General features: G+C 44.1%; 1 protein-coding gene across 1 annotated transcript in view; it reads right to left on the bottom strand.

Moving 5' to 3' along the window:
* The window catches only part of LOC310643453 (E3 ubiquitin-protein ligase UBR3-like), a gene marked incomplete at its 5' end in the record, with an annotated part of 115,922 nt that extends 113,019 nt beyond the window's left edge, over window positions 1-2,903 (bottom strand). Inside the window, 2 exons of the mRNA XM_083367884.1 lie at window positions 1,269-1,369; window positions 2,786-2,903. Of these exons, the coding sequence (XP_083224010.1) occupies window positions 1,269-1,369; window positions 2,786-2,903 (219 nt within the window). The remainder of the gene's footprint in view (window positions 1-1,268; window positions 1,370-2,785) is intronic.
* Between the last annotated feature and the right edge of the window lie 14,941 nt (window positions 2,904-17,844).

The following is a 17,844-nucleotide window of genomic DNA, read 5'->3' as shown; positions in this document are numbered from 1 at the left end:
CCTTGCCTTGCCTTGCCTTGCCTTGCCTTGCCTTGCCTTGCCTTGCCTTGCCTTGCCTTGCCTTGCCTTGCCTTGCCTTGCCTTGCCTTGCCTTGCCTTGCCTTGCCTTGCCTTGCCTTGCCTTGCCTTGCCTTGCCTTGCCTTGCCTTGCCTTGCCTTGCCTTGCCTTGCCTTGCCTTGCCTTGCCTTGCCTTGCCTTGCCTTGCCTTGCCTTGCCTTGCCTTGCCTTGCCTTGCCTTGCCTTGCCTTGCCTTGCCTTGCCTTGCCTTGCCTTGCCTTGCCTTGCCTTGCCTTGCCTTGCCTTGCCTTGCCTTGCCTTGCCTTGCCTTGCCTTGCCTTGCCTTGCCTTGCCTTGCCTTGCCTTGCCTTGCCTTGCCTTGCCTTGCCTTGCCTTGCCTTGCCTTGCCTTGCCTTGCCTTGCCTTGCCTTGCCTTGCCTTGCCTTGCCTTGCCTTGCCTTGCCTTGCCTTGCCTTGCCTTGCCTTGCCTTGCCTTGCCTTGCCTTGCCTTGCCTTGCCTTGCCTTGCCTTGCCTTGCCTTGCCTTGCCTTGCCTTGCCTTGCCTTGCCTTGCCTTGCCTTGCCTTGCCTTGCCTTGCCTTGCCTTGCCTTGCCTTGCCTTGCCTTGCCTTGCCTTGCCTTGCCTTGCCTTGCCTTGCCTTGCCTTGCCTTGCCTTGCCTTGCCTTGCCTTGCCTTGCCTTGCCTTGCCTTGCCTTGCCTTGCCTTGCCTTGCCTTGCCTTGCCTTGCCTTGCCTTGCCTTGCCTTGCCTTGCCTTGCCTTGCCTTGCCTTGCCTTGCCTTGCCTTGCCTTGCCTTGCCTTGCCTTGCCTTGCCTTGCCTTGCCTTGCCTTGCCTTGCCTTGCCTTGCCTTGCCGAGGGGCAAAGATTGGCAGGATCAGGGGTACGCAGGCCCTGGGAATATCACAACAAGGGAAGATATGGCAGGTAAGCTGGTGGCAAGAAAAAGCAGTCACACTGTCACCACTCTCTGATCTTGCCACTCTTTGTCTCTTAAGTGTAGTCTGCCTTTTGTTCCCTTCCTTGAGTTTGGTGCCGCCATTGCTTTCCCTTGCCACCAGCGTACCTGCCCTATCTTTTCCAGCTCTCATGTTCAAATTGCCTAATATTCCTCAATCACAGCACTGCCACCAGTGGGCATTGACTCTCTGAACTTGCCACTCTTTGTCTTTTTAGTGTATAATCCACTGGATGCTTTTGTTCCCTTCTTTGATTTTGGTACCATCATTGCTTTCCCTTTCTGCCAGCTTACCTGCCGTATCTTCTCTAGCTTTCTTGTTGTTATTGCCTGCGTGCCGCCATTGTGGCCCTGCCACCACTGGGCACTGACAACTCTGATCAGTGGTGGCTGTGCTTGAATTGAGGCATGTAGGCAATGAACATCAGTTAGAGAAGATACGGCGGGTACTCTGGCAGCAAAGGAAAACAATGGTGGCACCAAAGGAAGGGGGGGAAAAAGGCAGACTACACTTAAGAGATAAAGAGTGCCAAGGTGAGAGAGTCAATGCCAAGTGGTGGCAGTGCAAGAATGGAACCACACAGGCAATGAGAACATCAGAAAAAAAATGAGATACAGCAGGTAAGCTGGCAGCAAGTGAAAGCAATGGCGGCACCAAAGTCAAGGAAGGGAATGAAAGCATCAGAGAGTTGTAGTGCCAGAAGTGAGGCACGCAGGCTCTCTGAAGATCAGAAAAAGATAAGATACGGCGGGTACACTGGCGGCCAGTTAAAGCAATGGTGGCACCAAAGTCAAGGAAGGGAATGAAAGCATCAGAGAGTTGTAGTGCCAGAAGCGAGGCACGCAGGCTCTCTGAAGATCAGAAAAATATAAGATACGGCGGGTATGCTGGCAGCGAGTTAAAGCAATGGCGGCACCAAAGTCAAGGAAGGGAATGAAAGCATCAGAGAGTTGTAGTGCCAGAAGCGAGGCACGCAGGCTCTCTGAAGATCAGAAAAAGATAAGATACGGCGGGTACACTGGCGGCCAGTTAAAGCAATGGTGGCACCAAAGTCAAGGAAGGGAATGAAAGCATCAGAGAGTTGTAGTGCCAGAAGCGAGGCACGCAGGCTCTCTGAAGATCAGAAAAATATAAGATACGGCGGGTATGCTGGCAGCGAGTTAAAGCAATGGCGGCACCAAAGTCAAGGAAGGGAATGAAAGCATCAGAGAGTTGTAGTGCCAGAAGCGAGGCACGCAGGCTCTCTGAAGATCAGAAAAAGATAAGATACGGCGGGTACGCTGGCAGCGAGTTAAAGCAATGGCGGCACCAAAGTCAAGGAAGGGAATGAAAGCATCAGAGAGTTGCAGTGCCAGAAGCGAGGCACGCAGGCTCTCTGAAGATCAGAAAAAGATACGGCGGGTACACTGGTGGCAAGTTAAAGTAATGGCGGCACCAAAGTCAAGGAAGGGAATGAAAGAAAAAAAACATTACACTTAAGGGTAGCTGTGCCAGCTTTCCATTCAAAAAAAGCCACCCCACCCATCACCCCACCCATTCTCTGCTCTGTTCTCCTCCATCTCAATCATTCTGGGCATGTGTCAAAGCTCTTTCCCGGGGTTCCTTCGTAGCAGCAGCTGCAGCAGCTGCAGCAGCGTACAAGTAACTCCATCTGCGATGACGTAGGGGGGGCCCCCCTTCCTTCATCTGGAAACATGCAGGTGCAATGTCTTCTGAGCTGAATACGTTTACTCTGCAAAAAAGGACAAAAAAAGCTTAAGTAAAAAACAGTGCCCATTAAGAAATGTGACTCAAATCACCCGCTCCTTACCTGTAAACTCCAAGCTCTCACTGTCCCGCCACACAAAGGCAAACGTGATCTTCTTGGTATCTCTCTTCTCCAAAAGGCAGGCTGATGAACGGTCTTTGCAGAAGGGCTCTACGTCCATCCATCGAGCAGGCTAATTCTAGAAAGAGGGAGAAACAGGTGGTTACAGACTGCTTCTTGTCCCCAAAGAGTGCTAAATGGAAATTGCTAAATTGCTTAATACAAAACAGCTACTGAAGTTGACCCTATCTATGCTCAGAAAAAAGAGTGTGAACTGAATAGGACCCAAACTATTGGAACAATTCTGCGTTTCACCAGCCCACTAGCTTGCCGCAAAGCTACTCAACTACCTTGTCCTATCTCTTTGTTTTGGATTTTGTTGCTGAGATGGACCCTGGAGGTCTTTCTAAATCTCTCCTCTTTGCCCAACCCTCAGAGGATTTGAGAATAGGATAATTGTACATCTCTTTGACCGAGCTTCGATCTGAAACTTATTCCCAAAGCTTAATTTGAACTAATTTCAATGGCATAACATTGCTCCAATTTTCAATTGGTATTTTTTTTTATCATGGTAGGCACCTTGATGATTTAAAAAAACAAAAGTACTGGTGCTGCAGGCACAGTGATGGTTACATTTCTGGGTTTTTTTTATGTTATAACTGTGGGCAGCAATTAACCTTAGCAATTTTAAAAGTTTAGGTTAAGTTTATTCCTATTGCTTAGTAGACTAAGGTTTAAGGTATAACCTATGTTTAGAGCTATTTCTAGTTTTACATTTGTACATTTCTAAGTTGCTTTATGTCTATCCAGCTTTTGTTTCTTCTACCATCTAAGTGCCTCAAAAAATACTAACAGGTAATCTATAAATAATGCAATTAAAATTGCTCTTAAAATTACACAAGAGAATTGTTCAGAAATCAAAAGCTCGGCAAAAGAGATGCGTTCCTACCTTGTCTCTAAATACCTGGAAAGTGGGGCCCACAAGCACCACCTGGCAGGCAAGCTAAAGGGCCCTTTGCAGTAGACTGCAAAACTCTGGACCTGGGCTGTGGGAAGACATTTCAAAAGGTCCATATCCTGCTATTTCCCACCCAAACTGCAATATTTAGAGTGGCAATTGAGTATGTTTGGGAGCCAACTAAAAGCTGCAACAGGCAGTAAGAAATACAGTTATTTCCCACTGCCTGTTACAGCTTTTAGTTGGCTCCCAAACACATTCAATTTCCATCCCCATCACATTAAAAGGAAAAAGCCTGAACCTCAGTGAAACTGGGAAAGAAAGAAAGACACCCCAAATTCCCCATTGACTACTTATCCTTTTAACAGCCTGCAGGACAGGCCACCATCCAGCAGTACTTCTTTCCCCCAAGGCTGGTTCCAAAAGACTGAAACGCTCAGCTCAGCCAGCAGGCTTTTATAGGACTGGCCCCACCCTTCTACCTGGGCCACACCGACTAGATCAGTGAATGCACCTGCGACTGGGAGAAATTAGCAAAATTGCAAGCCAGACTCTGCAAAGACTCAAGTCTCCTGTTGCCTCCACTGACCCGCTTTTGATTCTGGTACATCTGAAGCAATGACCATTGAGTTGGTCTTGCCACCTCTAAGTGACCTACACGTGCATTGGCTGTTACCATTGACTTGCCCTCTCCGCCACTAAGTGAAACACGTCACTAAGTGAAACACATGTGTTGTCTGTTACCATTGAGTTGGTCTTGCCATCTCTAAGTGACCTACACGTGCATTGGCTGTTACCATTGACTTGCCCTCTCCGCCACTAAGTGAAACACGTCACTAAGTGAAACACATGTGTTGTCTGTTACCATTGAGTTGGTCTTGCCACCTCTAAGTGACCTACACGTGCATTGGCTGTTACCATTGACTTGCCCTCTCCGCCACTAAGTGAAACACGTCACTAAGTGAAACACATGTGTTGTCTGTTACCATTGAGTTGGTCTTGCCATCTCTAAGTGACCTACACGTGCATTGGCTGTTACCATTGACTTGCCCTCTCCGCCACTAAGTGAAACACGTCACTAAGTGAAACACATGTGTTGTCTGTTACCATTGAGTTGGTCTTGCCATCTCTAAGTGACCTACACGTGCATTGGCTGTTACCATTGACTTGCCCTCTCCGCCACTAAGTGAAACACGTCACTAAGTGAAACACATGTGTTGTCTGTTACCATTGAGTTGGTCTTGCCACCTCTAAGTGACCTACACGTGCATTGGCTGTTACCATTGACTTGCCCTCTCCGCCACTAAGTGAAACACGTCACTAAGTGAAACACATGTGTTGTCTGTTACCATTGAGTTGGTCTTGCCATCTCTAAGTGACCTACACGTGCATTGGCTGTTACCATTGACTTGCCCTCTCCGCCACTAAGTGAAACACGTCACTAAGTGAAACACATGTGTTGTCTGTTACCATTGAGTTGGTCTTGCCATCTCTAAGTGACCTACACGTGCATTGGCTGTTACCATTGACTTGCCCTCTCCGCCACTAAGTGAAACACGTCACTAAGTGAAACACATGTGTTGTCTGTTACCATTGAGTTGGTCTTGCCATCTCTAAGTGACCTACACGTGCATTGGCTGTTACCATTCACTTGCCCTCTCCGCCACTAAGTGAAACACGTCACTAACTGAAACACATGTGTTGTCTGTTACCATTGAGTTGGTCTTGCCATCTCTAAGTGACCTACACGTGCATTGGCTGTTACCATTGACTTGCCCTCTCCGCCACTAAGTGAAACACGTCACTAAGTGAAACACATGTGTTGTCTGTTACCATTGAGTTGGTCTTGCCATCTCTAAGTGACCTACACGTGCATTGGCTGTTACCATTGACTTGCCCTCTCCGCCACTAAGTGAAACACGTCACTAAGTGAAACACATGTGTTGTCTGTTACCATTGAGTTGGTCTTGCCATCTCTAAGTGACCTACACGTGCATTGGCTGTTACCATTGACTTGCCCTCTCCGCCACTAAGTGAAACACGTCACTAAGTGAAACACGTCACTAAGTGAAACACATGTGTTGTCTGTTACCATTGAGTTGGTCTTGCCATCTCTAAGTGACCTACACGTGCATTGGCTGTTACCATTGACTTGCCCTCTCCGCCACTAAGTGAAACACGTCACTAAGTGAAACACATGTGTTGTCTGTTACCATTGAGTTGGTCTTGCCATCTCTAAGTGACCTACACGTGCATTGGCTGTTACCATTGACTTGCCCTCTCCGCCACTAAGTGAAACACGTCACTAAGTGAAACACATGTGTTGTCTGTTACCATTGAGTTGGTCTTGCCATCTCTAAGTGACCTACACGTGCATTGGCTGTTACCATTGACTTGCCCTCTCCGCCACTAAGTGAAACACGTCACTAAGTGAAACACATGTGTTGTCTGTTACCATTGAGTTGGTCTTGCCATCTCTAAGTGACCTACACGTGCATTGGCTGTTACCATTGACTTGCCCTCTCCGCCACTAAGTGAAACACGTCACTAAGTGAAACACATGTGTTGTCTGTTACCATTGAGTTGGTCTTGCCATCTCTAAGTGACCTACACGTGCATTGGCTGTTACCATTGACTTGCCCTCTCCGCCACTAAGTGAAACACGTCACTAAGTGAAACACATGTGTTGTCTGTTACCATTGAGTTGGTCTTGCCATCTCTAAGTGACCTACACGTGCATTGGCTGTTACCATTGACTTGCCCTCTCCGCCACTAAGTGAAACACGTCACTAAGTGAAACACATGTGTTGTCTGTTACCATTGAGTTGGTCTTGCCATCTCTAAGTGACCTACACGTGCATTGGCTGTTACCATTGACTTGCCCTCTCCGCCACTAAGTGAAACACGTCACTAAGTGAAACACATGTGTTGTCTGTTACCATTGAGTTGGTCTTGCCATCTCTAAGTGACCTACACGTGCATTGGCTGTTACCATTCACTTGCCCTCTCCGCCACTAAGTGAAACACGTCACTAAGTGAAACACATGTGTTGTCTGTTACCATTGAGTTGGTCTTGCCATCTCTAAGTGACCTACACGTGCATTGGCTGTTACCATTGACTTGCCCTCTCCGCCACTAAGTGAAACACGTCACTAAGTGAAACACATGTGTTGTCTGTTACCATTGAGTTGGTCTTGCCATCTCTAAGTGACCTACACGTGCATTGGCTGTTACCATTGACTTGCCCTCTCCGCCACTAAGTGAAACACATCACTAAGTGAAACACATGTGTTGTCTGTTACCATTGAGTTGGTCTTGCCATCTCTAAGTGACCTACACGTGCATTGGCTGTTAACATTGACTTACCCTCTCCGCCACTAAGTGAAACACATCACTAAGTGAAACACATGTGTTGTCTGTTACCATTGAGTTGGTCTTGCCATCTCTAAGTGACCTACACGTGCATTGGCTGTTACTATTGACTTGCCCTCTCCGCCACTAAGTGAAACACGTCACTAAGTGAAACACATGTGTTGTCTGTTACCATTGAGTTGGTCTTGCTATCTCTAAGTGTCCTACACGTGCATTGGCTGTTACCATTGACTTGCCCTCTCCGCCACTAAGTGAAACACGTCACTAAGTGAAACACATGTGTTGTCTGTTACCATTGAGTTGGTCTTGCCATCTCTAAGTGACCTACACGTGCATTGGCTGTTACCATTGACTTGCCCTCTCCGCCACTAAGTGAAACACGTCACTAAGTGAAACACATGTGTTGTCTGTTACCATTGAGTTGGTCTTGCCATCTCTAAGTGACCTACACGTGCATTGGCTGTTACCATTGACTTGCCCTCTCCGCCACTAAGTGAAACACGTCACTAAGTGAAACACATGTGTTGTCTGTTACCATTGAGTTGGTCTTGCCATCTCTAAGTGACCTACACGTGCATTGGCTGTTACCATTGACTTGCCCTCTCCGCCACTAAGTGAAACACGTCACTAAGTGAAGCACATGTGTTGTCTGTTACCATTGAGTTGGTCTTGCCATCTCTAAGTGACCTACACGTGCATTGGCTGTTACCATTGACTTGCCCTCTCCGCCACTAAGTGAAACACGTCACTAAGTGAAACACATGTGTTGTCTGTTACCATTGAGTTGGTCTTGCCATCTCTAAGTGACCTACACGTGCATTGGCTGTTACCATTGACTTGCCCTCTCCGCCACTAAGTGAAACACGTCACTAAGTGAAACACATGTGTTGTCTGTTACCATTGAGTTGGTCTTGCCATCTCTAAGTGACCTACACGTCCATTGGCTGTTACCATTGACTTGCCCTCTCCGCCACTAAGTGAAACACATCACTAAGTGAAACACATGTGTTGTCTGTTACCATTGAGTTGGTCTTGCCATCTCTAAGTGACCTACACGTGCATTGGCTGTTACCATTGACTTGCCCTCTCCGCCACTAAGTGAAACACGTCACTAAGTGAAACACATGTGTTGTCTGTTACCATTGAGTTGGTCTTGCCATCTCTAAGTGACCTACACGTGCATTGGCTGTTACCATTGACTTGCCCTCTCCGCCACTAAGTGAAACACGTCACTAAGTGAAACACATGTGTTGTCTGTTACCATTGAGTTGGTCTTGCCATCTCTAAGTGACCTACACGTGCATTGGCTGTTACCATTGACTTGCCCTCTCCGCCACTAAGTGAAACACGTCACTAAGTGAAACACATGTGTTGTCTGTTACCATTGAGTTGGTCTTGCCATCTCTAAGTGACCTACACGTGCATTGGCTGTTACCATTGACTTGCCCTCTCCGCCACTAAGTGAAACACGTCACTAAGTGAAACACATGTGTTGTCTGTTACCATTGAGTTGGTCTTGCCATCTCTAAGTGACCTACACGTGCATTGGCTGTTACCATTGACTTGCCCTCTCCGCCACTAAGTGAAACACGTCACTAAGTGAAACACATGTGTTGTCTGTTACCATTGAGTTGGTCTTGCCATCTCTAAGTGACCTACACGTGCATTGGCTGTTACCATTGACTTGCCCTCTCCGCCACTAAGTGAAACACGTCACTAAGTGAAACACATGTGTTGTCTGTTACCATTGAGTTGGTCTTGCCATCTCTAAGTGACCTACACGTGCATTGGCTGTTAACATTGACTTACCCTCTCCGCCACTAAGTGAAACACGTCACTAAGTGAAACACATGTGTTGTCTGTTACCATTGAGTTGGTCTTGCCATCTCTAAGTGACCTACACGTGCATTGGCTGTTACTATTGACTTGCCCTCTCCGCCACTAAGTGAAACACGTCACTAAGTGAAACACATGTGTTGTCTGTTACCATTGAGTTGGTCTTGCCATCTCTAAGTGTCCTACACGTGCATTGGCTGTTACCATTGACTTGCCCTCTCCGCCACTAAGTGAAACACGTCACTAAGTGAAACACATGTGTTGTCTGTTACCATTGAGTTGGTCTTGCCATCTCTAAGTGACCTACACGTGCATTGGCTGTTACCATTGACTTGCCCTCTCCGCCACTAAGTGAAACACGTCACTAAGTGAAACACATGTGTTGTCTGTTACCATTCAGTTGGTCTTGCCATCTCTAAGTGACCTACACGTGCATTGGCTGTTACCATTGACTTGCCCTCTCCGCCACTAAGTGAAACATGTCACTAAGTGAAACACATGTGTTGTCTGTTACCATTGAGTTGGTCTTGCCATCTCTAAGTGACCTACACGTGCATTGGCTGTTACCATTGACTTGCCCTCTCCGCCACTAAGTGAAACACGTCACTAAGTGAAACACATGTGTTGTCTGTTACCATTGAGTTGGTCTTGCCATCTCTAAGTGACCTACACGTGCATTGGCTGTTACCATTGACTTGCCCTCTCCGCCACTAAGTGAAACACGTCACTAAGTGAAACACATGTGTTGTCTGTTACCATTGAGTTGGTCTTGCCATCTCTAAGTGACCTACACGTGCATTGGCTGTTACCATTGACTTGCCCTCTCCGCCACTAAGTGAAACACGTCACTAAGTGAAACACATGTGTTGTCTGTTACCATTGAGTTGGTCTTGCCATCTCTAAGTGACCTACACGTGCATTGGCTGTTACCATTGACTTGCCCTCTCCGCCACTAAGTGAAACACGTCACTAAGTGAAACACATGTGTTGTCTGTTACCATTGAGTTGGTCTTGCCATCTCTAAGTGACCTACACGTGCATTGGCTGTTACCATTGACTTGCCCTCTCCGCCACTAAGTGAAACACGTCACTAAGTGAAACACATGTGTTGTCTGTTACCATTGAGTTGGTCTTGCCATCTCTAAGTGACCTACACGTGCATTGGCTGTTACCATTGACTTGCCCTCTCCGCCACTAAGTGAAACACGTCACTAAGTGAAACACATGTGTTGTCTGTTACCATTGAGTTGGTCTTGCCATCTCTAAGTGACCTACACGTGCATTGGCTGTTAACATTGACTTACCCTCTCCGCCACTAAGTGAAACACGTCACTAAGTGAAACACATGTGTTGTCTGTTACCATTGAGTTGGTCTTGCCATCTCTAAGTGACCTACACGTGCATTGGCTGTTACTATTGACTTGCCCTCTCCGCCACTAAGTGAAACACGTCACTAAGTGAAACACATGTGTTGTCTGTTACCATTGAGTTGGTCTTGCCATCTCTAAGTGTCCTACACGTGCATTGGCTGTTACCATTGACTTGCCCTCTCCGCCACTAAGTGAAACACGTCACTAAGTGAAACACATGTGTTGTCTGTTACCATTGAGTTGGTCTTGCCATCTCTAAGTGACCTACACGTGCATTGGCTGTTACCATTGACTTGCCCTCTCCGCCACTAAGTGAAACACGTCACTAAGTGAAACACATGTGTTGTCTGTTACCATTCAGTTGGTCTTGCCATCTCTAAGTGACCTACACGTGCATTGGCTGTTACCATTGACTTGCCCTCTCCGCCACTAAGTGAAACATGTCACTAAGTGAAACACATGTGTTGTCTGTTACCATTGAGTTGGTCTTGCCATCTCTAAGTGACCTACACGTGCATTGGCTGTTACCATTGACTTGCCCTCTCCGCCACTAAGTGAAACACGTCACTAAGTGAAACACATGTGTTGTCTGTTACCATTGAGTTGGTCTTGCCATCTCTAAGTGACCTACACGTGCATTGGCTGTTACCATTGACTTGCCCTCTCCGCCACTAAGTGAAACACGTCACTAAGTGAAACACATGTGTTGTCTGTTACCATTGAGTTGGTCTTGCCATCTCTAAGTGACCTACACGTGCATTGGCTGTTACCATTGACTTGCCCTCTCCGCCACTAAGTGAAACACGTCACTAAGTGAAACACATGTGTTGTCTGTTACCATTGAGTTGGTCTTGCCATCTCTAAGTGACCTACACGTCCATTGGCTGTTACCATTGACTTGCCCTCTCTGCCACTAAGTGAAACACGTCACTAAGTGAAACACATGTGTTGTCTGTTACCATTGAGTTGGTCTTGCCATCTCTAAGTGACCTACACGTGCATTGGCTGTTACCATTGACTTGCCCTCTCCGCCACTAAGTGAAACACGTCACTAAGTGAAACACATGTGTTGTCTGTTACCATTGAGTTGGTCTTGCCATCTCTAAGTGACCTACACGTGCATTGGCTGTTACCATTGACTTGCCCTCTCCGCCACTAAGTGAAACACGTCACTAAGTGAAACACATGTGTTGTCTGTTACCATTGAGTTGGTCTTGCCATCTCTAAGTGACCTACACGTGCATTGGCTGTTACCATTGACTTGCCCTCTCCGCCACTAAGTGAAACACGTCACTAAGTGAAACACATGTGTTGTCTGTTACCATTGAGTTGGTCTTGCCATCTCTGAGTGACCTACACGTGCATTGGCTGTTACCATTGACTTGCCCTCTCCGCCACTAAGTGAAACACGTCACTAAGTGAAACACATGTGTTGTCTGTTACCATTGAGTTGGTCTTGCCATCTCTAAGTGACCCACACGTGCATTGGCTGTTACCATTGACTTGCCCTCTCTGCCACTAAGTGAAACATGTCACTAAGTGAAACACATGTGTTGTCTGTTACCATTGAGTTGGTCTTGCCACCTCTAAGTGACCCACACGTGCATTGGCTGTTACCATTGACTTGCCCTCTCCGCCACTAAGTGAAACACGTCACTAAGTGAAACACATGTGTTGTCTGTTACCATTGAGTTGGTCTTGCCACCTCTAAGTGACCCACACGTTCATTGGCTGTTACCATTGACTTGCCCTCTCCGCCACTAAGTGAAACACGTCACTAAGTGAAACACATGTGTTGTCTGTTACCATTGAGTTGGTCTTGCCACCTCTAAGTGACCTACACGTGAATTGGCTGTTACCATTGACTTGCCCTCTCCGCCACTAAGTGAAACACGTCACTAAGTGAAACACATGTGTTGTCTGTTACCATTGAGTTGGTCTTGCCATCTCTAAGTGACCTACACGTCCATTGGCTGTTACCATTGACTTGCCCTCTCTGCCACTAAGTGAAACACGTCACTAAGTGAAACACATGTGTTGTCTGTTACCATTGAGTTGGTCTTGCCATCTCTAAGTGACCTACACGTGCATTGGCTGTTACCATTGACTTGCCCTCTCCGCCACTAAGTGAAACACGTCACTAAGTGAAACACATGTGTTGTCTGTTACCATTGAGTTGGTCTTGCCATCTCTAAGTGACCTACACGTGCATTGGCTGTTACCATTGACTTGCCCTCTCCGCCACTAAGTGAAACACGTCACTAAGTGAAACACATGTGTTGTCTGTTACCATTGAGTTGGTCTTGCCATCTCTAAGTGACCTACACGTGCATTGGCTGTTACCATTGACTTGCCCTCTCCGCCACTAAGTGAAACACGTCACTAAGTGAAACACATGTGTTGTCTGTTACCATTGAGTTGGTCTTGCCATCTCTGAGTGACCTACACGTGCATTGGCTGTTACCATTGACTTGCCCTCTCCGCCACTAAGTGAAACACGTCACTTAGTGAAACACATGTGTTGTCTGTTACCATTGAGTTGGTCTTGCCATCTCTAAGTGACCTACACGTGCATTGGCTGTTACCATTGACTTGCCCTCTCCGCCACTAAGTGAAACACGTCACTAAGTGAAACACATGTGTTGTCTGTTACCATTGAGTTGGTCTTGCCATCTCTAAGTGACCTACACGTGAATTGGCTGTTACCATTGACTTGCCCTCTCCGCCACTAAGTGAAACACGTCACTAAGTGAAACACATGTGTTGTCTGTTACCATTGAGTTGGTCTTGCCATCTCTAAGTGACCCACACGTGCATTGGCTGTTACCATTGACTTGCCCTCTCCGCCACTAAGTGAAACACGTCACTAAGTGAAACACATGTGTTGTCTGTTACCATTGAGTTGGTCTTGCCATCTCTAAGTGACCTACACGTGCATTGGCTGTTACCATTGACTTGCCCTCTCTGCCACTAAGTGAAACACGTCACTAAGTGAAACACATGTGTTGTCTGTTACCATTGAGTTGGTCTTGCCATCTCTAAGTGACCTACACGTGCATTGGCTGTTACCATTGACTTGCCCTCTCCGCCACTAAGTGAAACACGTCACTAAGTGAAACACATGTGTTGTCTGTTACCATTGAGTTGGTCTTGCCATCTCTAAGTGTCCTACACGTGCATTGGCTGTTACCATTGACTTGCCCTCTCCGCCACTAAGTGAAACACGTCACTAAGTGAAACACATGTGTTGTCTGTTACCATTGAGTTGGTCTTGCCATCTCTAAGTGACCTACACGTCCATTGGCTGTTACCATTGACTTGCCCTCTCCGCCACTAAGTGAAACACGTCACTAAGTGAAACACATGTGTTGTCTGTTACCATTGAGTTGGTCTTGCCATCTCTAAGTGACCTACACGTGCATTGGCTGTTACCATTGACTTGCCCTCTCCGCCACTAAGTGAAACACATCACTAAGTGAAACACATGTGTTGTCTGTTACCATCCGTTTTTACATTTGGGTCAAAAAAAATATTCACCTCCTGGGCACAAAAATCCCTGACCCTGGCATCAGGAAGTTTCTTCCACGGACACCAAAAAAATCTTGATTTTTATAAACTATGAAAAACACCATTTTTAAGAAAGAAATTCAACCCTGAATCTCATTCTGGTGTCCGTTTTTATATTTGGATGGAAAATAATTTCACCTCCTGGGCACAAAAGTCCCTGACCCCCGGCATCAGGAATTTTCTTCCCCGGACACCAAAAAAATCTTGATTTTTAAAAGCTATGAAAACACCATTTTTAAGGATGAAATTCAAGCCCGAATCTCTTTCTGTTGTCAATTTGAAATTTGAAATTTGAAATTTGAAATTTGAAATTTGAAATTTGAAATTTGAAATTTGAAATTTGAAATTTGAAATTTGAAATTTGAAATTTGATATTTGAAATTTGAAATTTGAAATTTGCCTTGCCTTACCTTGCCTCCGGCATCAGGAATTTTCTTCCCCGGACACCAAAAAAATCTTGATTTTTATAAACTTTGAAAAACACCATTTTTAAGGAAGAAATTGAACCCCGAATCTCATTCTGGTGTCCAGTTTTACATTTGAGTCAACAAAAAAATTTCACCTCCTGGGCACAAAAATCCCTGACCCGGCATCAGGAATTTTCTTCCCCGGATACGAAATAAATCTTGATTTTCATAAACTATGAAAAACACCATTTTTAAGGACGAAATTCAACCCCGAATCTCATTCTGGTGTCCATTTTTAGATTTGAGTAAAAAAAAAAAACATTCAACTCCTGGGCACAAAAATCCCTGACTCCGGAATCAGGAATTTTCTTCCCCGGACACCAAAAAATGCTTGATTTTTAAAACTATGAAAAACACCATTTTTAAGAATGAAATTCAACCCCGAATCTCATTCTGGTGTGCGTTTTTACATTTGGGTGTAAAATAATTTCACTACCTGGGCACAAAAATCCCTGACTCCGGCATCAGGAATTTTCTTCTTCGGACACCAAAAAATTCTTTATTTTTAAAAGCTATGAAAAACACCATTTTTAAGAATGAAATTCAACTCCGAATCTCATTCTGGTGTCCGTTTTTAGATTTGGGTGGGAAAAAAATTTCACCTCCTGGGCACAAAAATCCCTTACCCCGGCATCAGGAATTTTCTTCCCCGGACACAAAATAAATCTTGATTTTTAAAAGCCATGAAAAACACCATTTTTAAGAATGAAATTCAACCCTGAATCTCATTCTGGTGTCCGTTTTTAGATTTGGATGGAAAAAAAATATTCACCTCCTCGGCACGAAATAAATCTTGATTTTTATAAACTATGAAAAACACAATTTTTAAGGACGAAATTCAACCCCGAACCTCATTCTGGTGTCAATTTGAAATTTGAAATTTGAAATTTGAAATTTGAAATTTGAAATTTGAAATTTGCCTTGCCTTGCCTTGCCTCCGGCATCAGGAATTTTCTTCCCCGGACACCAAAAAAATCTTGATTTTTAAAAGCTATGAAAACACCATTTTTAAGGACGAAATTCAACCCTGAATCTCATTCTGGTGTCCGTTTTTAGATTTGGATGGAAAAAAAATTTCAGCTCCTGGGCACAAAAGTCCCTGACCCCCGGCATTAGGAATTTTCTTCCCCGGACACTAAAAATTTCGTGATTTTTAAAAGCTATGAAAAACACCATTTTGAAAGACGAAATTCAACCCTGAATCTAATTCTGGCATCTGTTTTTACATTTGGGTCCAAAAAAATATTCACCTCCTGGGCACAAAAATCCCTGACCCTGGCATCAGGAATTTACTTTCTAGGACACAAAATAAATCTTGATTTTTATAAACTATGAAAAACACCATTTTTAAGAATGAAATTCAACCTTGAATCTCATTCTGGTGTCCGTTTTTATATTTGGATGGAAAAAAAATTTCACCTCCTGGGCACAAACGTCCCTGACCCCCGGCATCAGGAATTTTCTTCCCCGGACACGAAAAAAATCTTGATTTTTAAAAGCTATGAAAACACCATTTTTAAGGATGAAATTCAACCCCGAATCTCATTCTGGTGTCAATTTGAAATTTGAAATTTGAAATTTGAAATTTGAAATTTGAAATTTGAAATTTGAAATTTGAAATTTGAAATTTGAAATTTGCCTTGCCTTGCCTTGCCTTGCCATGCCTCCGGCATCAGGAATTTTCTTCCCCGGACACCAAAAAAATCTTGATTTTTAAAAGCTATGAAAACACCATTTTTAAGGATGAAATTCAACCCCGAATCTCTTTCTGGTGTCAATTTGAAATTTGAAATTTGAAATTTGAAATTTGAAATTTGAAATTTGAAATTTGAAATTTGAAATTTGAAATTTGCCTTGCCTTGCCTTGCCTCCGGCATCAGGAATTTTCTTCCCCGGACACCAAAAAAATCTTGATTTTTATAAACTATGAAAAACACCATTTTTAAGGACGAAATTCAACCCCGAATCTCATTCTGGTGTCCATTTTTAGATTTGAGTAAAAAAAAAACATTCAACTCCTGGGCACAAAAATCCCTGACTCCGGCATCAGGAATTTTCTTCCCCGGACACCAAAAAATTCTTGATTTTTAAAAGCTATGAAAAACACCATTTTTAAGAGTGAAATTCAACCCCGAATCTAATTCTGGCATCTGTTTTTACATTTGGGTCAAAAAAAAAAATTCACCTCGGCACGAAATAAATCTTGATTTTTATAAACTATGAAAAACACCATTTTTAAGGACGAAATTCAACCCCGAACCTCATTCTGGTGTCAATTTGAAATTTGAAATTTGAAATTTGAAATTTGAAATTTGCCTTGCCTTTTCTTGCCTCCGGCATCAGGAATTTTCTTCCCCGGACACCAAAAAAATCTTGATTTTTATAAACTATGAAAAACACCATTTTTAAGGAACAAATTCAACCCCGAATCTCATTCTGGTGTCCGTTTTTAGATTTGAGTAAAAAAAAAACATTCTCCTCCTGGGCACAAAAATCCCTGACTCCGGCATCAGGAATTTTCTTCCCTGGACACCAAAAAATTCTTGATTTTTAAAAGCTATGAAAAACACCATTTTTAAGGACGAAATTCAACCCCGAACCTCATTCTGGTGTTAATTTGAAATTTGAAATTTGAAATTTGAAATTTGAAATTTGCCTTGCCTTTTCTTGCCTCCGGCATCAGGAATTTTCTTCCCTGGACACCAAAAAAATCTTGATTTTTAAAAGCTATGAAAACATCATTTTTAAGGACGAAATTCAACCCTGAATCTCATTCTGGTGTCCGTTTTTAGATTTGGATGGAAAAAAAATTTCACCTCCTGGGCACAAAAGTCCCTGACCCCCGGCATCAGCAATTTTCTTCCCCGGACACTAAAAATTTCTTGATTTTTAAAAGCTATGAAAAACACCATTTTGAAGGACGAAATTCAAACCTGAATCTAATTCTGGCATCTGTTTTTACATTTGGGTCAAAAAAAATATTCACCTCCTGGGCAGAAAAATCCCTGATCCTGGCATCAGGAATTTACTTTCTCGGACACAAAATAAATCTTGATTTTTATAAACTATGAAAAACACCATTTTTAAGAATGAAATTCAACCTTGAATCTCATTCTGGTGTCCGTTTTTATATTTGGATGGAAAAAAAATTTCACCTCCTGGGCACAAAAATCCCTGACCCTGGCATCAGGAATTTACTTCCCCGGACACCAAAAAATTATTGATTTTTAAAAGCTATGAAAAACACCATTTTAAAGGACTAAATTCAAGCCCGAATCTAATTCTGGCATCTCTTTTTACATTTGGGTCAAAAAAAATATTCACCTCCTCGGCACGAAATAAATCTTGATTTTTATAAACTATGAAAAACACCATTTTTAAGGACGAAATTCAACCCCGAACCTCATTCTGGTGTCAATTTGAAATTTGAAATTTGAAATTTGAAATTTGAAATTTGAAATTTGAAATTTGAAATTTGAAATTTGCCTTGCC

Source organism: Vipera ursinii, assembly GCF_947247035.1.
Source record: "Vipera ursinii genome assembly, chromosome: 1".
Lineage (NCBI taxonomy): Eukaryota > Metazoa > Chordata > Lepidosauria > Squamata > Viperidae > Vipera > Vipera ursinii.
The sequence above is the reverse complement of the archived record's forward strand: the minus strand, read 5'-3'. Positions and strand labels throughout refer to the sequence as shown.